The 21,537-nt window shown below is 49.2% G+C and overlaps 3 protein-coding genes across 3 annotated transcripts; 1 reads left to right on the top strand and 2 right to left on the bottom strand.

The window, feature by feature from the left end:
• Positions 1-2,272: 2,272 nt before the first annotated feature.
• Positions 2,273-3,599, top strand: MIND_01427900 (uncharacterized protein; the record flags this gene model as incomplete). The annotated part of the gene is made up of 2 exons (XM_037370661.1): positions 2,273-3,056; positions 3,106-3,599. The coding sequence occupies 2 exons, from the start codon at positions 2,273-2,275 to the stop codon at positions 3,597-3,599; spliced, it is 1,278 nt and encodes a 425-aa protein (XP_037212932.1).
• An 8,420-nt stretch (positions 3,600-12,019) lies between these two features.
• Positions 12,020-12,956, bottom strand: MIND_01427800 (uncharacterized protein; the record flags this gene model as incomplete). Its single annotated transcript, XM_037370660.1, has 3 exons — positions 12,020-12,452; positions 12,500-12,661; positions 12,709-12,956. The coding sequence occupies 3 exons, from the start codon at positions 12,954-12,956 to the stop codon at positions 12,020-12,022; spliced, it is 843 nt and encodes a 280-aa protein (XP_037212931.1).
• Positions 12,957-20,349: 7,393 nt separating this feature from the next.
• On the bottom strand, positions 20,350-21,373 carry MIND_01427700 (uncharacterized protein; the record flags this gene model as incomplete). Its single annotated transcript, XM_037370659.1, has 6 exons — positions 20,350-20,379; positions 20,426-20,667; positions 20,713-20,812; positions 20,865-20,964; positions 21,008-21,110; positions 21,163-21,373. The coding sequence occupies 6 exons, from the start codon at positions 21,371-21,373 to the stop codon at positions 20,350-20,352; spliced, it is 786 nt and encodes a 261-aa protein (XP_037212930.1).
• Positions 21,374-21,537: the final 164 nt, after the last annotated feature.

Genomic DNA, 21,537 nt, shown 5'->3' with positions numbered 1-21,537 from the left:
AACAAGGGTCTTAGCTTAAATCTTGTCCAAGCTAAGGGTTATCATTATCATCTTGCAAAGGGTTAATATGGCAAACCCTTTGAATCTTATCATCAACACTGCCCAAATTCACAAACTTTGTACAAAACCAGCTTGTATACTAACTAGTACTTCTCCTGTTCTTTTTCACATACTATGAATGCTCTTCTTGCTCATAGTGATCAATTGATTGTTACCTGTTGGGACTTGGCAATAATACTATCAGTTGAAGAAGAAGACTTACATATAATATATATTAAACTATCAACCACTAGGGTGAGAGGATGTTCAACCTGAACCAAGATGAGTACACACTCATAACATACTATCAATATTGTAATATGGTTACAATCGCCAAAGAAGGTAATTCACAGCAGACATGTGCCTGAAAAGCCCCTTTAAATATCATCCAATAGAGGGATGTGAATAAGCTACTGTTCTAGAGCATTACATAATATTGGTACTAAACCATATACTAACAACTGAGGTTGAAAATGCCAAAGGTTTGTTGGCATATGATCAAATATTATAATAAAATCATAATATAATATTTCACATTATTATTATTATATTATATTATGGATATATTACACTGCGGAGGACCATATTATGAGAGTATTATTATGTATTTGGCATAATAATATCATAATAGGCCAGCACTAAATGACACAAAAGACATTTCTAGATCATCTGTGCTTTATCGGGCAGGAACACCTAGAACTCTTGTCTTTGCCAGTGCTCCCGAGGTCGGCAATGGTGCCGTGGACCGGTCGAAACCTTCCCGTGGCCGCGATGTACCTGAAGAGGTGGGGGAATAGCTTGGGAGTGCCCAGCAGCTTTCTTATTTCTCTTGTGAGTGGTCCTCCTGCTCGTTGTAGGCGACTGCATGCTTCGTCATGTGCGCTGCAGTGGAGGAGGAAGTGGGCCACGTTGCATATCGGCGAGTCGGCTCAGTTGATGTGGTGAAGGTGTTTTGCTAGTGTGCAATGGCCAGTTCTCAACTGCAGCAGTATCGTCGCGTGGCTCCAAGGGATGCTCGTCGTGGTGTTTTTTATGAATGCCCCACGACTGAGTGTGTGGTCGTATTGCATCGTTCGCTGGTGCTGTATAGACGCTTTCCACAGCTTGTCCGCCTTCTTGCACAGGTCTTTGTTGATGTCTTGGCGCACTGCCAACTTGCTAATTGGGAGCGGGTCTCTGAGTTCCTCCGGCAGTTGTTCTCGGGGTGATGTGGATGTCGTCGATGCTGGTTTCGCCTCTTGGTCGGCACGCTCGTTTCCCAGGATGTCTTTGTGCCCCGGGGCCCAGCGGACTGTAATAGCTATGTCAGTATTGTACTTGAGTAATTCACTGCAGGCGTTGTGCCTCTAACAGCTGAACCTCGTCGCCGCACATGAATCGACCCAGGATGTCCCCCCCCCGGAGCACGGTAGGCTGATTACTTTACTTCCTTTTCTCTCACCACATGCATACACGACAAACTAACATACAGCAACGCCGCATAAGACGGCTCTATATACTTACTATACCTTACATACCCACCACACACCTATTCGCGCCCGCCCGACAGACCAAATGTTGGGCCAAAGGCAAGATACCAACGAAACAACTTGAATTGCGACGGCGAGGACAAGTACATAGATAGAGTATGATGCTGACTACCATGCCTCAGGGCGAAGGCCAAATAAACTGGATTCAAAAAAAAAAAAAAAAAAAAAAAAAATGTTAGAGATAGATGTCAAATTTATCTATTTCTTGATTTATGCCAAGGACTTCAAGTTCTTCCTCCAGATCTTATAATTTTTTCCTTTTGGAAAAGTCACTGCTTAAATTATCAAATCAATATGGCATTTATTTTTTTAACTTGTTGAAGTTGTGCTTTGAGATTTTCTGGTGGACAAATGACAGCCTTGTCCAAAGATTTACAAGCTACCATTGATATAGCTGTTTCATCCTACTGTAGCAATTAGAATTTAGACCACAAGTTTGCATACTTAAGGTGTAATTGGGTCAAAAAACATAGTGTTAAAATCAAGCTAAAATTCGCCGAAAACCAAAAGAAAATTTTTCGGCCCTCTCGGGCATGAGAATATTCGAATTTGATGACCCTATGGTCCAATTACTACAGTATTAAGTACTTCTCCGAGGGGGGGATTTCTAAATAAACCCAGTGCAATCCCTGCATGTGATAGGGCTCTGACGTGGGAGCTTTGAGTCATCACACATGTCTCGGGCTCGGCAATGACTAACTGCCATGTCACTCTCTTCCTTCCCTCATGAACTCATCGCCCACATCGTCTCCTACCTGCAGGACGTCTCCAGCCTGCGGACCGCCGCGCTATTACACCCCACATTTAGGCCATGGGTCCGCGACGCGCTTTTCCACACCGTTCGGCTCACGCACACCAACGTTTTCGCTTTCCGCGAACTTGTGCAGTCGTCACCCGCGGTGCTGCCCTACATACGCAAGCTGGATATGATGCCAGTGGGCGGAAGGAACACCAGCTTCGTGACGTTAGACCCGGGGACGCTACTCAAGTGCGAAGCGGTGGCGGCGCTGAAGACCTACAGCGATCCATTTGGGTTCCGCCATTTGGGTAGCGCGGAGTGGAAGACGTTGCAGGGTGCTGTGAAGGGACTGAAGAAGCTGGAGCTATTGGTGGATCGGCTTTATCCACTTTCGTACTGGGCCACACTCCTTGACTCGTGCGAGAGCCTGGAGAGCATCGACATCACCGTGGATTCAGGCGTCAACGGGTGGACCACAGAGGATGTCGAGGTGGAAATTCCTGGAAGGGCAACGGACGCAGGGTGGTCAATGTCGCTGCAAAGCTTGTGTGTGTCCGGCGAGGTGAAGGTCCTCACGCCGCTATCTCGCTGGCTCCTTCCCCGAAAAGCGCTAGATCGGCTGGTCACTCTCGAATTGGATGTCTACTACCTCCACGACGACTATGGGCCGCCAGAGGAGGATCGTCGTAGTTCACTTGTCTCCGCAGCAATGGGCTCGGTGCGGGAACTGACCTTACATTTGGATCCTCGTGTGTGATCAAATTCTCCTCCTTCCATTGTCGCTGATGTTGTTGTTAGCTGTACCGCTTAATTCATCCTCGAACATCCATCTGACGGTCGCATCGTTTCCAAATCTGACCAAGCTGCTCCTTCGCGATGGGCCCGATGCCGAGCTCGTCGACTCCCTCGCGTGGACGGCGTCATTCCTCGCTCTCCCGCTCGACCAGCAGCACTCTAACCTGGCACAAATCACCCTTGACCACGGCATCCGGCGGCGCGATCTCCTTGCTGTACCGAATGAGACTTGGGCCCGCCTCGAAGAAACACTGCTTTCCGCATCCGACTTCCCGGCATTCCCGGCCCTGGCTTCATTCACCTTTGCCAACCCGCACAAGTTCTCGTTCGCGCATCCGGACTCGATACCGGCGCCGGACAAACGCTTCGTCGAGGAGTATGTGCGGGGCCGCCTGCCTCGCCTCGCTCAGGCTGAAAGAGGGAGGGTGAAGCTGGAATTTGGGGGTGACGCGGATGCGCTCAGGCGGCGGATGTGGGAGCGCAGGATGGTTAACTGAGGGTCATATCGACTACTGACTGGTTCTGAGTGAAACATGAAGGATAACAGGCAGTGTTTCGGAAATGTACTTATAATGCCGCCTCATTGTTCCATACTCCAATGGGTGTAGCGGGAAAATGAAATAAAGATGTTTCCGCATAGTTCTAATGATCGACTTGATGTAGATTTATGCTGTTAAAGCCTTTGCAGAAGGTTGAGACTAATCAAGATGCTTTTGTTGCAATCTAGGGCTGTCCATTTATGATTACAAATACATGTTTTGCATGATATACTTATTTATGTTACTAGGACTCTGCGTACTCGGTGAGATATCACTGTATCAGATGTACTGTATTATAGACTTTCTACACAGGGAATTTACTGTTTTTGTAATTGGTTTTTTCAGAACAAAAAGGCATTGGTTTTATTTCAAGTTTTTTACATAAAGAAAGGAATTTCATCATTATTTGCACAGATAAAAGACTAGAAGTTTCATTTAGACAAAGAATCCATACATAAAAATCCCTTTAAGAGGTATTGTTACAACTTTTTAAAAAAAAGAAAACCTTTAAGTAGTATTTGAGCTTACATAGCACTACTACTACAAAAGACGGAACTGTTCTGTGCCAGACTAACCATCTGAACTTGATACGGTATTAATTTATTGAAATGTAGGCAGCACCTCAATGACCGGCTTTTGTGTCTCTAGCGGCGGCCTCCACGCGTGCCCACAGGGCATCCCGTCCACCGAGGGCGCTACTCGCCCACTCCGCCACTGGGGCATCCGGCATTTGCACCCACAAGAAGCGCTGGTCTGCTTCTAGTCGGGGGTCCGGCTCCGTGATTGTGCCGCTATAATCGACGAAGACGACGAAGGCGAGCGCCGTATGAGGGTCGGCGCGTGCCGCGAGCATGGCGTCAAGGAGCGGCGCGTGACGCGTGAACAGCGAGACATAAATCCGGCTCATAGCGAAGTATGTGAGAGCGGGCAGCGCGAGGAGCTGTGTGAGGAAGCTGCGCACGTCGGCCACAGAGTTGGGAAACTCTAGTTCGATATGGGTGAGCTCTGTCAGCGCAGGGTGCGCGCTGATGGCTTTCAAATCATTGAGAGCGAAAAAGTGGGCGAGGTCCCCGGCGAGACGCCGCAGGACACCCGGCTGCAGCAGGGCCAAGGCGCCGTAGAGCCGGGTGTCTGGTACTGGAACGATCACGAGCTCTTCGATTCCAGGGCATACAGCGAGGATAGCCCGAATGTCGCTGGACGTGAGGCCGCCCTCAATCCGGAGCCGCTTCACATGGCTGGCGATGACCGCTGGTGACTTCCGCTGAACGAGCGCAAAGAACGCCTTCGGTGCGAGGCGCGATACGGGGGCGGTCACGGGAAGCACGGATGAGAATCCAATGACTACTGTGAAGAAGTAGATTGGTTCTATCCTGTGGCTTTGGTTAGAAGATAGCCCGCGATGACATGAGCGACGCACCAATTCTTCACCCGGGCGGCGGCAAGCATGAGCGCAGGCACGCAGGCGGCGTTGTTGAAAGCCGCGAGGCGGAAGATGTGGCGCTCCAGCTCGGGCGGAAGACGAGGAGACTCTGCAAAGGACATGGTGGTCGAGAGCAAGAAGCTACGTCAGGGTGACGTGGCGTTCGACGTATCAGCAGATTGTCATAAATATTGTCCGATTGCACTGAGAATGGTGAATAAGTTTCAATGATTCTAGGCCCGTGACGAACACTATCATGATAGGCCTGCAGTCATCTCTGATCACGAACACACTGTTTAATGTTTTCAGATTCAAGTAGACAATTGTCCTAAAAGAAGATCATAAACGTACATCAATGACGCACCCGGCTTTCGACGAGTTCATCCGCCTCTTCCCAGAAGTCCACACCCCTCAAGGCGCCTTCCCGCCACTGCCCACCCCAGTAGCCCAGCGCCCGGTTTAACCAGACCCAGCCGGACATCTGGATCAGCTCATTCAGCGTGTCCAGTACCGGCGGTGCCGCGGTGTAGTGTACGAATACTAGCACCCGCAATGGGCGGAGCGGAGAGGATAGCACCTCTAGCGTAAGGCGAGTGTTTTCTGGATAGCTGAAGACGCGGGCGCGGTCGATGGCGAGGTGTGTCAGAGCGGGAAGCGAGAGCACTTTGCGCCAGGGGGCGGGCTCGGCATACGGCGCGCCTTGAAAGAGTTCGAGGTGGGTGATATTGGCGAGCGACGGCGCGACAGAGTCGGAGAGCAGACCATGGACAGCAAAGAGCAGGTCAAATCTGGCGCGGAGCCGGCGAAGTCGGGCCATGGAAAGCTCCACCAGCAGCGGGACGGGCTCGTCATTCCCATCTTCTTCATCGCTACTAGAGTCGTAGTAGTGCCGGCCCCGCATAACGTCGCCAGTGATGACAAGCTCCTGCACCGATGGGCAGGCAGTGAGGATACGAGCTGTCTCCGCCCGCGATAGCTCGCCCATGATCAACAGCGCGGTGACGCTCTCGCTTAGGAGTCGACTCTGCTGGGTAGACACCAACCGCGTGAAGGAGGGCAGCCAGATGAACGGAATACAGCCGGCGGTGTCGGGGGAGATCGTGAAGCCCTCCTTCGTGACAATCAGGGTGCGATAAAGCAGCGGCTGAATCCTGCGGCCTCATAAGTGTCAAATCGGATGGATATCATGACGACGCACCACTCTTTCACCCGCCACGCGATGAGCGAGAGCCGCGGGACTGCGAGAGGATACTCATACGCAACCAGCCGAAAAATGAGCCGCTCCAGGTCGGGCGGGAGCCGGGGGCTCTCTGGTGCCATGGTCGTCAAGAGCAAGAGTGATTTTGACCGTGACAGGAATCAGCCACGTGGCGCTGCATCAGGTATCAGGGGCGTCAAACACCTTCACACGGACGCACTTCGGAGTTTGCCATTGGTTTGCGATAAATCTGGCTCCCAAAAGTGAGCTTAAAAAGTATTAGTTTTTTTTTGAAACTTTTTGAAAACAAATTGTTTCCACAAAAGGAAACTTTGTTATGAAACTATGAATAACTTGCTAAAAAGGAAATAAAAAATACTGTTTTTGGAATGTGTTGTTTGGATCAAAAACAAAAGGTTTTACTTTGGGTTTTCACACAAAGAAATAATTTGCTCATTGATGAAAATAAAAGCAGATTGAGCCTGATGTGACATCTTGGAGGATAATACAACAGGTTTGTGTTGTGTACTGTAGTATTTTACTCAATTCGAATGGAAAAATGGTGTGACATTTGATACGAAATTTGAATTCGAATTATTGCCTAATTAGGAAGTTATTGGCGCTGGAAGCGCCCGGAAACGTCATAAATTGCTTTTTTGGGACACAAATTTGAGCAAAACCGTGTGACATATGGTAAGTGTGACGCATGACATGTGAACTGAGTAAAATACTACAGCATACCATTTGTGTCTGACTTATGTAGTGCTGGTCTATCATAATATTATTATGCCAAACACCTAAAAAGCATGTCACCATCGCATAATATCTCCATAATATGATAATATTATATTATCTTGGTACATCAAACCTTTAATATCTTCAATTCTTCAGCATATGGTTCAGGAACAATATTATATAATACACTAGAATGAGAGCTCATTTAAATCCCTCTGACATCCACAGTGAAGTGCCCTGCTTGGAAATTGGGATCACACTACAATTATGTTGAGATAGTGTTGTTTATTGATTTGAGACTGAATATCCTCTCATATTACTCTTATATTAAGCAGATGTCGTGTGAATGTATGTGCATGTTTGGCATTGACTTTAACAATTGATTTACTCCATACTTCCATTCGAGGGTGCACTGCTGTTAAAGTCCTAAAGTGGTAAGAAAACCTGTGAAATGTGACCAATTCTAATTGGGACACAAAGCTGTAAGTGATGTCTTGCACCCAGTGCTGTGAACAAGTTATATCAGTTATTTACAAGGGCTATTCCATAGTGAGTGACAATGTTCTTAACTTAGAAATTCATGTTACTTATTCAAGCAACATTCAATTATATTATTATTATTGTGGCTCCAGCATAATATATTATTCTAGCAACTTAGATGTCAGCCCTAAATCATGCACTCTCCATGTGTATATCACCAGCTTGCCAGTGTATATTAACTAGTGTCTAGTTTATACTGATAGTCAGATATATAAATCTTCCCCAACTGGCACTATTATTGCCAGTAAGGAACATATCAATTAGTGCCAGCCAAATATGGTTATTTATTTTGAGGACATATCATATTACAATCAAATTATATCCAGAGCTCCAACACAAAATGCATTTATCTATAATCTACTATGCATGTCTCTGGATATATTTCACATATTTACTATAAGAGAAATCAAAAGCATAAGATAAATGGTTAACTTTCTTTCTAGGCTATCTAACTCTAGCCTAAGCCCATAGAACCCTCAAAATACAATCAGTGTAGGGGCAACCCCAGAGGCTCTGACGAGAGTCCTCGCAGGGGAGGATCCAAAGAGAAAAAAAACTCTCAGGATCCGCCTGCTAGGGCATCAACTATATACTGGGCGTCCAAAATGTCACAGATAACTTATAAGACCCAGCCTGTCCGCTTCAGCACTGGTGTCGGGCCATCGCGGACCTGCAACACGCAGCACATGACAACAGGGAACATGCACCCCACAATTGCGCATCCTTTGTTCGTATTTGTTGTTGCATGGCTGTGCTGCGCGCCTCTTGTGGATTCAATATAGAATGTGTTTATTCTTTCATATAAGGCCTGAGTATTTTGCTTCCTCTCTTCATGTCATCCCCCAACGTATATCGTCCCGGGCTTTTCCCCCCACTGCGCTCGCAGATGGTCACCCCTTCCTTGGAGCCCGGCTGCCTGTTTGTGCGATTTGCATTGATGTCCATTGTTGAATTCCCCTCTTTTTGGCCTGTTGCGCAGGGGCGAGACCTGTTGTACCGGGGTGTGCACTCGAGCCCCTTTGTGCACTGGAGGAATTGCCCCCTTCCCAAGCCGCTGAAAACTCTTCTATGCTAATTCCCCAGCCAAATTTTTTTGGTCCTAAAGCGTCCCAATCAGGAAGATTTTCAAATTTTCCGCGCCTGCCAAATTTCCTAATTGGGTAACAAAATTCGGCTGCAGGCCAAATTGAACATTTCGGCCAAAAGGTCACGGGTCACAGGCCAGCTGAATTGATCAAAATGGGTCAGTAATGTATTGTGTAATGAAATCACTGTATATAATAGATACTATATGACACTTATCAGAGGTAGGTCTAAATCAGACTAAGATGAGTATTATTAGTGAGCACACAGACTGGGAAAATACCTTTGATCATCCACCCTACTATATTTAAATATTTTCTGACTATGATATAGTATAGTCATGACATAATATAATATATTCATAATATTTTGAATTTGAATATTTTGAATATTTAGTCAACTATAATACAATTCTGGCCAGCACTAATACCAGGACATACATTGTATATGGAAGTGGTACAAGTCAATAAGCTAGTTTTATATAGACTTTGTGAGTTTGGCTTGAACCATAATGATAATAACATCATGAGATTAGTGCCACTGAAGCATGATAGCTGTACTCACACCGTTTTTGGCATTTGAATTGAGTAAAATACTACAGATCATGGCGCATTATGATAACAAATTGAATCTGGTTATTGTCCTTCCTAACAAAAAATGAGCCAAAACTGAGTACTAGTATCTGATGTGGTTGGTAACACAGCCCAGATGGACCGCCCATATATTTCCATAACAATTGTAATTTGTCTCAACACAGTGAGTCTCATCTGCAAGTTATTTATCTAAGATTAAAGGCTTCATGCTGCCGTATCAGCTATTTTTTTTTATATAAGCTCAGATTATGTTGCATTTTCTGTGCTGGTTCTCTACAAACACAATACCATCTCCAGGCCGACTCCCGATGTGAAGATGTGGATTTCCGATCAGCGCCGACAGCTGATAGCCGCAGATCATAAAAGCTGCCACGTCAAACACCCTTGCCTCCCAACGACCACCACAATGCTGCCAAACGAGCTCATCCTCCTCGAGATCCTTCCGCACCTGTCCAAGGCGGACCTTCGCAGGGTCTCCCTCGTCTCACGCGCGTTCTGCGCACTCGCCCGCTCGTTCTTCTTCACCACGATGCACTTCCGGCCGTATGCCTTTGACCACGACGTTGGCGTACTGCGCTGCCCGGACGCGGCGGAGCAGACACCGCTGCTGTACAAGCTGGCGCTGTTTGGCTCGGAGCTGATTGCGCCGCACGTGCGTTTCGTGCGGGTGAACCGGCTCAGCACCTACCCCGTCCCTCAGCGGACGATGTTCCGCATCTCGGATGCCTGCTTTGCCGACGACGACGATGGGGACACGCATGCGCTGCTCGGGCCGCTGTTCACCGCGGTTGCGTCATTTCGCAACCTGCGGTCGTTCCAGGCGGAGCGGATCCCGTTCACACCAGCGGCTATTGACGCGCTTTCACACATCTCCGGCTTCTCCCTGTCGATCTCGAACTGCATGCTAGTCCTGCCCGTAAATTACAACTCGCGCCTTCCCGTGCTGCACGTGGTTGACCTCACCATCCGTGGGGGCGGCGACGTCGTCCCTGGCTGGCCTGCATGTTGCCTTCCACGCTTGAAAGCGCGCGCCTAGCCTCTGTCCCCGAGTTAACTGGCGATGCTCTGGCTACGTTGCCGGTTTTCCCACACGTCGCATACCTGATGCTCCCGCTTGCCCATGCGGAGCTCCCTGCCCTCCTGCCGCTCCTCGCCGCCGCCTTTCCCGCAGTCAAGTCAATGGAAATCAATGGCTCTCCGGTGCACGCTGCCGCCGCCGCTGTGGGGAACCCACCGCATCCAACCCGTGCCGTCCTCTTTCCCCAGCTCACCGAGCTGGAGGCCGATTTCGAGGCGGCGTTCGCGTTTCTCCCGCTCGCCAGAGTCACGGAGTTGAGGCTGCACGGCCGGACCCCTGCGCCGCAGCTGCTGCGTGCGCTGGCCGCGCTCCCGCCCGGATGTGCCGCGGCGATCACGCAGCTGGAGCTCGCCCTAGTTAGCTGGGCCCGCGGGCCGCTGGTGCCCGCGGTCCTGGCGCACTTCCCGGCGCTGGTGTCGCTCACGCTGGACCTCGCGCTGACCCGCGCCACGACAGATTTGGTGTGTCAGCCTCCCCGCGCCTTCTTAATGCTGACTCGGACGCACATATCAGGCTCTAACAGTCGTAACCGCCCTCCCATCGCTCCTCCCGCCTCCGCTCGTGTGCCTCCTGCTCCGGGCCGAGGAGCCGCCGCATGATGCGGATGACGGGGACGCCGACGAAGATGTCCCGAACCCACGCGTTCTACAAGCACAGCTCGTCGCACGGTGCCCGGGACTGCAGGTGATCGACATCTGTATCCCGCAATTAGAGCTGGAGTGGTACGCCACCATTGGGTTCAGGAAGGAAGCCTGGCTGTGAGGGTCATGCATGTAATAGTATGGTACCTATTATGATATTATTATGTAATATAATAATAATAATGTGAAATATTATCAAATTATATTATGATTCTGCTCCAAGTCCAACGAACTTTTGACATTTTCAACCTGAGTTGTTGATATATAGTTCAGTACTACCAATATCATGCCATGCTCTAGAATCGTAGCTTATCCAAATCCCTCTGTTGGATTATACTTAGGCTTTTCTTTCACATGTCTGTGGTGATTGCCTTTTTTTGGAAGATTGTGACTACATTACAACATTAATAGTATGTTGAGGATATAGATTTGTTCAGATTGAACATCCTCTTACTCTATCTAGTAGGTAATTTAGTTCATAGTCTAATATATAAGTCTTTTTGAACTGACAGTATTATCGCCAACGGGTAACAAGTAGCCTTATCACTATGAGCAAGAAAACCATCCACAGATAGTGGACAAGAATAGAAGTAGTGCTAGTTAATATGCAAACTGGTTTTGTCCAGAGTTCATGTGTTAGGAATACATAATAATAATATAATAATGCAATATAATATTTGCCATTCCGGCCCCAGGCATAATATAATTGTAATAATGCCAATAATAATAATAATATGACATAATGACAAATTGTATGATGATATTAATCATGATAATGGCGTAGGCACATTATACCTGTAAATTCATGAATATATTCCACAATCAACATTTGAAACGGTGTCAAGGTTCAACCTGTGCCCTCTGTGGAAAGAACAGATGCAAATTCAACGGTCTTATTTCAATGCTGTTATTTCCCTGACCCCCCCTAAAAAAAAAAAAAAAAAACACAAACCTGTGTCTTTCCCATGAACGAGCACAAACAACTCGAGCCCGCGACGAACGGGCATGTATTACCACTGGCAGCCCCAGGCCTCGTCCTCAACAAGTTACAACGAAGGATACGTATTTAGATACGAAGTACACAGGTTTACTGATACGCGAACTGCAGCTCGCGCTCCATCTCGCGCACGCGCGCCGGGCTCTTCTCCTCCGGCCATCCGCCCGTGGCACCAGGGCTGTTCCCTTTGACATCACCCGCGCCGCCGCCGACGGGACTGTGTGCGAGCGCATATGACGGCGGCGGGGCGTCATCTGAGTGCGCAATCGTCGAGGCGGTGTCGGGGAGCAGGGAGTAGGGGTCGAAGGAGGCCCTGGAGGAGCTCACGAAGTGCGGGGCGGGAATGACACCTGTGGAGTTAGCGGTGCGTCGGTTTCGGATGCGTTTGCGCCGACATGCGAGGATTGCGGCGAGGAGCGCGATGCCAGCGACGACACCGCCGGCGATTGCGCCAATGGGCGGCCGCGGCTGGCTGCTTGCGGCGTTGTTGCTGGAGAGGAAGGTGAACGTGGGGGCTGGTGTACTGTGAAGGGTTAGGTAGGATTCGGATGGGCTGGTAAGATCACACACCTGGATGACGCAGCGGGCAGCGATGCCTCTGAAGAAACGGGGAGGGAGGCTCTGGACTGGCTTGCGTCCGTGGATGGGGAAGGAGAGAGCGGCGGTGTCGTTGAGGAGGAATTCGCAGGGACGGAGGAGGGCGATGGTTCCGGCTGGGCCGACGTATTCCCGCTACTCGAGCGTCAGTCCCGCCTAACCCAGAAACGAATAACACGCACGGATACCGCGTCACGCCCGCAAAGTCTCTGGCGGGGGGACACTCCGCGTCCGCCCCGGGTACCGACCAGTTGGCCACGACGATGTTTCCCACCTCGAAGGGCGGGCCGACCGACGCGGTATACATGCAGACGCCCTTCTGCGTCTGGTACTCGCAGCTGAGTGGTAGCTGTGCGATGTACCGCGCCAGGAGCGGGTTCCCCTCTGGATCGGCGGGCGGGCACGTCGGCGGCCAGACCCAGGAGTCCATGGTGGGCGGAGGCAAGGGGGATGACGAGTGACGCGCGGAATGAAATGATCGATGCACCGCGTGGCATGACGTCGACGTGATGGCGGCGCGATGGCCCTGACGGTGATGCGATGGCCCGGGCGTTTCATTGGCCGATCATCATCGGTAGGCGCATCGATCCGAGCCGAGTTCTCACGCTCCTTGCCACGACGACGACGACGCGCATCCCGCCTGCGCGCGGTTTAGATGGTTGTCAACGTGTCCCGATGCCCCCCGCGGCCTTGGGCGCGTCCAAGTCGCGTCGAATACTCCACTCGACGCTCTCGACCTTCCCCCCATACTGTACTATTTTACATCCGAGTCACTGCTCTTGTTCCTGCCGTTGATTCGAGCGGACGTCGATAGTGTTGCCGGGGTGCAAGTCAAGCCGATGCAGTGTGTCCCACTCGTTTCACCTCGATCCGACGAGTTGGCACGAGTTACTGGCTTGTGTCGTCCCTCTACCGTTCACACCAGATTTGGTAAAATATCCCTTGAAGTAGAAACTGTTTTGGATTCTTCCAGAATCTAGAACCAAATCAACCTGTGGAGTTTTGCCCCAAATATACCTTTTTGAAACTGAGAATGATTTTAGTCAAATATATACTAGTTTTAGGCAGTCTGAGATGAAAACTATCTATAGGACTGAAACCATTCCTGAAATGGTTCATATCTGTGCACATATATTTGGTTGTGATATCATGTGTATTAAATGTGGTGAAACTGATAGTAAAACAAAGGATTTCACTGACAGTTTTAGCATGGATGATACAAAGGAAATTAGCAGTAGAGAAATGCACATAGATTCTCTTTGTTTCTATTTGCATTTCTCCACTGCTGGAACTGTTGGTTTACAGTGCAATGAAATCATTGTTGAAATCTCAAATTTATTCATGCCAAAAATTGCGATTAAAACTATCAGTATATATATTGGAGATATTGTAAGAGATATTGTATGTATATCAGTGACTTGAGGGTCAACCCTCAAGTCAACCCTAAGGGTCTGACCTCTGGGTAGACCCTACAAGTTCAGTCTCCAGCTATATAATCAGCGTGAATAGGATAACAACTTTGTAATGACTTTACACAAAATTTCTAATAAATGTTACCAGATTGTAGGGACCCTTAATACATGTTACTATTCAGTTTAGACTTAGGCTTTAAAGTCAATGGTTGAGTCAGAAAATGCAAATTACTGACCCAACCCTGAGTTTTCAAAACAGTGATAGGGTCATATCTCAATACGTTCTTATCCATTCCTAACATGTTACTGTATCATTTCGATCACCTGTCTGCATTACACATTACAGGCGGTTGCGGCACAGACACCTGTGGTCCTCGTTATGCATTCGGGGCCGGATTGCGATTAAAACAGCCTTAAAAAGGCAATTTTTTTTTGTTCCGGCTGTTGCCAGAGTTGCCATTTATGGTAGTCCAGACACCTTGTGTTACGTGTTACATGCCCGGACACTTGATCGAAATAGGGCAGTATATATGAGCAGGAAGGTATTTAATAGGCCTACCAACTAGTATTCAACATAAAGTTCATTGTATATAAAATCATAGACTTTTATTATAAAATACATTTTGGTCATCAGATTGTTAACCCAATTACTTGATGGTTTCTGGGCTGTTTATGAAAAGTCAAATTTTGTCAGAAAGGTACTTTAAAGTTCTACAAACTTGATTTCAACCCTGATATGCTTGACTACCAAACCACAGACTTTCACTACAAGTCAAGGTTTATTGAATTGACCTTAAAATTTAAAGTCAACCAAATGACTCCATATTGCACATAGTAGTAGAGCTTTATTGATTGAGTAAGTGTTCAGTTCAAACCTATTCAAAATTTACAATAGTTGACTTACAGAACATGAAATACTCACAAAAGATCAACTTTGTTACTTTAGGGCTGACCTGGCTCAAATAGTATCAGCACTATATTGTTGCGAATTTCCCCTTCCTGTTCACTGCTTACCACTTGTAGGATAGAGCACAGGTACAGATCTGGGTCTGCTTAACCTGACTCAGACCCTGACCCTACTTAAAACCTGACTCCACCGGGTAAGGTTAACTTGATTTCTCTCTATACAAGAAGGCATCAATGACTCACTAGGCTATAACAACTCAACTTGACTCAGTATCTGTTCTGTTCCAGGTGCATGTTTCATTGAATATGATCTAAAGCCTGTTGTACCCTTTGCTCCTCTACCCTCTATCTCATATTGATTATGATAGCTTTAATAACATTACTGTTGGCACTAGGGCTTCTGGGTCTGGGTCTTGAAAGGCAGACCCTGACCTTAACAAACCCTGCCCCTTTTGAGTATAAGTTCAACCAGGTCTGGGTTGACCTACAGGTCATAGATAATGTTTAGAACAATAATTTATATGTTTTGCTATATTATCTTGTTGTGAAATCTGTATAGAAGTGCTAACACAGAATCCAACTGGGCCAAAAGACCACTATAACCAGGTACTGATCATATGTGCTTTCATTATCGAGCATCGCCCTTGGACTTTTTGGATAGGCAGCTCGGACACGGCAGTGGGCGGCTTTTTGCTACTTGCGGGCCCAACTATCCGTCTGTTCTATTCCGGGCGCGCATTCTTAGGAGAGGTCCTTGCGCAGCCCGACCCGCAGTCTGACACCCTTGTGTTCTGCATCACAGTCAGGCTTTCTTCCTGAACCTAATAGAGTGCAGCTCTAATTACTTGCCAGGTACCAATGACAGCCTCATCTGTGTTGTTGTCATCTTTCTTCAGTGGCTTACTGGTGTGAGAAAGAACAAGAAAAGCAAGAGCCCTTCAAACTGCTCTAACTGCAGCCAAAGGCTACAGCACAACTGAGAGGGAGTAGGCAATGGCACGGGTAACGTATACCCGCGCGGGTACGCGGGTTTTACTTGGCGCGGGTCCGGGTATAGATCGGAAAATCCTTACCCGCCGACCCATGGGTGCATAACCCATGGGTAGATCAGATAAGATGTGATATATCCATCGATCGCCGCATGCCACAATTGAGATCGATCGCCACGTGCAATCAATCTCTCCATCTTAGCTCTCGCTCTCATGTCTGCGTCCAAGCGAAAGCATTCTGTGGGTGCCACAGCCGCCAATTCAGCGGCATCTACAACGCTCAACACATCACCCACCATCCCGACACCTTCTGAACCAAAACGCGCCCGCAAAGCTGCACCATATCCAGTCCCACGACTGGTCGCAGACACTCCTCGTGAAGCGGCAGGTCGAAAGGCTGTGAAGGAGACAACTGAAGGTGTGTGGCCTCGGTATTAAACCTTGATTGACTCTAATACTCCAGCTAGGTCGTGCGGCCAACGCTGCAAAGACGCCGAGTGGTGCTGTCAAGGGGACGACTGAAGGTGCGTGGCCTCGGTATTAAGCCTTGATTAACTCTAATACTCCAGCTAGGTTGTGCGGCCAACGCTTCAAAGACGCCGAGCGGTGCTGAGCAGCCAGCAGGTAGTAAATCTGGTGCGTGGTTGTTAGATTATAGCAGAAAATCCTATTAATCATTGCATAGCTTCCAAGCCACGCCGCGCAAGCGTGATGGATGAAGAGGAGGACCAGCTGAACCTCAGTGAGGCGTCCGAAATCGAGGAATATGATGTCAATGGCAAGCTCAAGCGAAAATACCGCGGTGCTGATATCAGGAAAGCGCTGTGCATTCACAACTCGACAGATGACGAGGCCGAGGTGCAGGTCGTCAGTGGCCCGGGTAAGGGGAAGAAAACGGCGGCAGCGGCGGCAGAGGCGGGAGAGGAGCCAACTCGAAAGGAAACAGCTGACGAAGAGCTAGGTGCGCCTCCGCCCACTCACAATGTCTGTCAGCTTATCTAGGGTATAGAACGGCTTTCAAAGAGCTGGAAATCGGCCGCATATGCTTTTTTCAAGTGGCCACCGACGATCGAACACAAAAACGACCGACGGTGCCATGTCTTTACCTGCGCTCGCCCACGCTGCGGTAAAACAATACCCATAAGTAAAACCCATACCCATACTCATGACTACTCATACCTATACCCATGGGTATGGGTATGGTGGCTGTGCAGGTACGAGTATGAGTAAGGCTCTGGATACCCAGGGGTTTACTCATGCCATTGCCTAAGAGGAACTTAGAAGAAGAGAAGAGGAGGATTTTGGACTATGAACTCTGGCGGAAAACTATATGATATGGGAACTAAACTAGAGACAAGCTTATATAGACTACTGACTAGGAGCTAGGAGGAGAAACAGGAACAGGAACTATAAAGAACCATATAGGAACTAAGGAACACATAAAGGTAGAGATCAGGAACAACTACCAGATATGGACAAACAAGACCAAGCAAGAACAACAAGCCAAAGGCTCATCAATAGTATTGGTGTAAGGGCAGCCCCGGAGGCCTGAGATCAAGGTCCTAGCAGGGGACACCCTTGCTGTTTCAAAACAAGTGTTTTTTGCCGGAAGAATTCAAAACAGTGTTTTGAAACAGCTGTTTTGAAATGAGGATTCAATCCAGAGTTAAATCCTGCACTATACAACAGCGTATCCGGGCCCCAGCCTGGTAACTCCAGTATGTGTGTAGGGGAGAGCATGATGTCAGCCTAATTGTGGTGGATCATTAGCTGTAGCTGTACAGAGGGCTTTCTGAAAATTTCCTTTTTAGGCAATTAAGTGCTGGCTTATTTAAGGGCTTAAGGCTTACTTAAGGCTTAATCGATTTTGGAGCCCCAAATTAAGGGCTTATGAACATCACTGGCCTGGTTCGCGTGCAGAAAATAAGTACAGGATACGGGATCGGGCAGGCAGCATCCCAAGCTCGCCGAGAGACTCTGGTCCAATGGGAGTCGGACTCATCCCAGCCGTTGATCGAGAACTGATAAGGTCAGGTAATCACGGATCTGCAGATCTGCAATCAGCGTGACAGCGATCTGCAATCAGCGTGACAGCCGTTACTCCACACCTTGCTTCTGACGGTCATGGACGACACCCCCGACGAGCTCATCGAGCAAATCTCGTCGTCCTTGCCGCCAAATACCTCCGCGGCGCTCAGCCTTACCTCCCGCCGTCTTGCGCGGGTGTGTCGGCGCACCTTGTACCGCACGATCTGCATCGATGGGGCCGCTCCGGCGCGGGCCATCGCTTGTGTGCAGACACTCGCCGAGGCCCGCGTCTGCGCCGACCTGGTCCGAGAGCTCAAATTGTGATGCCCTTCCTTTGGTCGTCCGAAGATTAGATTGACACGATCAATAGTGCTCATTTTGACCTGAATGAACTCCAAGAACTTAGCCCGGATATTATCGAGCACACCCAACAGGCCCTGACGAACGCGGCGAACCTCGAGGTTCTGCATCTAAACAGGCTCCCGGACGTCCTTGTCCTCATCCACAGTCTCCGCTTTCCTCGGCTGCACTCATGCACCCTGCCCTACCTGGCCCCGCACTCCGTCGAGTTCCTGAGCAATCACCGCTTGACACTGCGATATCTCAGTTTGTCGAGATGCAAGGGAACGATCGATAACGACGCTGAAGCGCCCAGAGCCGTTGTGCCGATGGTATTCCCCCGGCTCACCCGTTTGGCCGCTGCCAGTGGCTCCCTCGTCGGCCAACACTGGCTGCGCGACTCCGTCGTGGAAAATCTTGCCTTTGACATCCGCGACTCCAGCGGCGGGCAGGATCCCACGATGGCCCTTCTGCGCCAGATCGGGTCTTTGACGGGCCCTTCGTCGGTGTTGACGACCTGCTGCGTCATGGTGGACACCTGGGACACCGCGCTCCTGTCGGCCATCGCTACACATGCACCGAGCATTCAAGTACTCACAATGTTCCACGCGAAGACTGAGCCAACAGAGGACGCGGAATACCAGAACTTTCTCGTGTCGATCGACAGCTTCATTGTCCATGTTCCGCACCTATCCACACTGCGCCTGTTCTCCGCCCACCGGATGGCCAGCATGATCAGCGAGCCGCAGCCGCCGCCCGACATGCGTGCGATGATGGACGAACTCGCACACCTCAAATGCTGGTCGGCGCTGTGCCCCGCCTTGCTGTCCGTCACGCTGAACAACTGCTGGCGCTGGAGCCACTTCATGTCCGCGCCCGATCTGTGGCTCCACGTCCAAGACGCCAATACCGCAGACACGATGATGGTCGCAAAATAAGGCCCTCGTCGACGCGCAGCTGGCAGGCGTCAAGTCGGCTCCGCTGAGCATGGATGTGCAGGCGATCTCGGGGCCGTGGTGGAAGCGCGAGATGGCGGTGTCCGAGCTGATGTGCCGTAGTACAGAGATGTTCCAAGCCCTTGGTAGTAGTTAAATTAACACCAGATGTGTCTCCCCAAAATACGGGGGACTGAGACAGAGCGACACACATAATTGTCCAGGGAAATCTCTATGGAGGCCCAGCAGGTGGGTTTCTAACCTATGGAACCACCTATATCCTACCTATATCAGGTTGGCATACCACCCACATAGTTTTCTAAGGTGGTAAATCAACCTATGGGGGTAGTGGAAAGCCCACCTAAATAGGCCACTTTCTATCTAAGCTTTACACCTGGAGAAATAGGTGGATCCTTAGGTTGTTTTCAAGTATCAGTACTGAAAAGAAAGTATACTAGTAATTACTAGTGTATTTTACTGAGTGTTGTGAGGCTACTCAGATTGTATTGTTGTTATTGATACAGGACTATGTATAGTTTATGAGTATTTACAATAACTGAAATATGGCAGGTAGGGGACTTGAACTGCCAGTGGTAGACTTAGTATCTTAATTACTAAAACTGTGCTAAACCACAAATATATATATTAGTCAAAGTATTTAACATTACATTGACAATGTCAATGTTTTGACATTGTATCTTACCACAAGTTATAATTTGATATGCTTACAATTACAAGTATATAAGCTACTACTGATACTGTTAACTATGTCAACATACTGTCAAGTATAGGTGGAAATCACACCTACTTAGGTAGATTTGAAATGGGGGGTCTTTGACAGCATTTCACTGGCAGTAATCAGAAAGACAAACTAGTAGGTTAACAATATGATGTATGACTATGACAAATAGGGTTTATTAGATATATATATTTTCTTCAACCTAAATAGCAACCTATTTAGGTTGATTGACTTTTTTGGAAATAAGTAACCACCTAAATTTTAGGTTGAAAAAAATTATTGCACAACCTTCACAGAAATAAGCTCTATACGAACCACCTAAAACCTGCCTAAAATAGGTGAAAAGAGGAAAGCCCTCCTATGAAGGGTGGTATTCCCACCTAAGTTGGCCCCATAGTGTTTAAAGGAACGTGTATTTGGTAATGAATGCGGGCGTGGAATACTAATTAGTCTAAAATTAGGCACTGTCGTCGTGTCAGGCTCCCAGCGGGAACACCTCGAATGTCTGTCAGGCATCAGTACGCAAAATAAGCAGCAAGCAAGCGACGCACTACTGGAATCGTGTTGGGGTAGGCGACCGCAAGCCCCGCTGGGTCCGCGGTGAGGTACACCGTGCCGCTTACCGCATCCCACAGGATGGTGATCGGCGGGGCAGGGTACCCGAAATTGTTGACCCACGCCGCGCCGACCGCGCCGGTGGTCGCGGAGTACGTCCAAATTGCGGTGGCATACTGCCACATGAAGATGGACGTCCCCCCGCCGTTTGGCGCGCCGGGTTCGGCCCCTGGGTCCGCTGCGGGCTATGAGCTCAATGGGAGAAGGGGCGTCGGCAGCGCACTGGTGAAGAGGCTGCCGCCGAGTACGGCATAGCCCGCGTTGTCGGCGAGAAGTGCGGTGCCGCCTTCCATGAGGCCGGCGAGGTACGGAAAGCCGATGCTCTGAGGAGGGTGGTATTAGAAAGGGGGGGGGGTTGCGGTGGGTGTACAGCACCTCGCTCCTGATAGTGACGCCTGTCGTTATGCCCTCGACGAAAACGGTGGCCGAAAATGGGCTCGCATTATCCAGCGACTCAGTCACGTAGTACTGAATGCTTGACGCAATCAGCACAGAGCAGAACAAGCTCTAGGACATACCCGTTAGTTCGGAGGTATCCACTGATCCCGCCGCTGCCAGCATCGAGTATGCGCACGCCAAATTGGATATTGGTTGTCGCGGAGGTGGTGATACGTTTGGCGGCTAACAACGCGATTTTGTCAGCCTCGGCCGGCTGGATGATATGAGCACACACTATCTGTCCCCGTCCCTCGGCGTATCGGCGCGCGGGGCCCGAGCCCCGCCTGCAGACGCATTGCGTTGGTCTGTGCACGGTCCCATATTCGTGTCGGCGCTACGCGAACAATGGCGGCATTTCGTTTCGAAAGCAACGCAACCTCTTCCAGGCTCGCGGCGGCGGCGGCGAGGACGAACAGTAGGGTGCAGAGGACCCTGAGGAGGTGCATCGGGAGGGGAGGAGAAAGGAACGGGATGCAATGTCGTTGTTCACTAAGTATAACTGTATAAGTGAATAGTTTTGTTAATGAAAGGGGCAAAGGACCTTGCCCCTCAGTGTCGTGCTCAATCGTGCCTGTTGTCGAATTAGACGCCATTGATTGCTGTCTGTGCG

This window comes from Mycena indigotica (assembly GCF_014461135.1).
Source record: "Mycena indigotica strain 171206Taipei chromosome Unknown Mind.scaff0020, whole genome shotgun sequence".
In the NCBI taxonomy this organism is placed as follows: Eukaryota; Fungi; Basidiomycota; class Agaricomycetes; order Agaricales; family Mycenaceae; genus Mycena; species Mycena indigotica.
The sequence above is the reverse complement of the archived record's forward strand: the minus strand, read 5'-3'. Positions and strand labels throughout refer to the sequence as shown.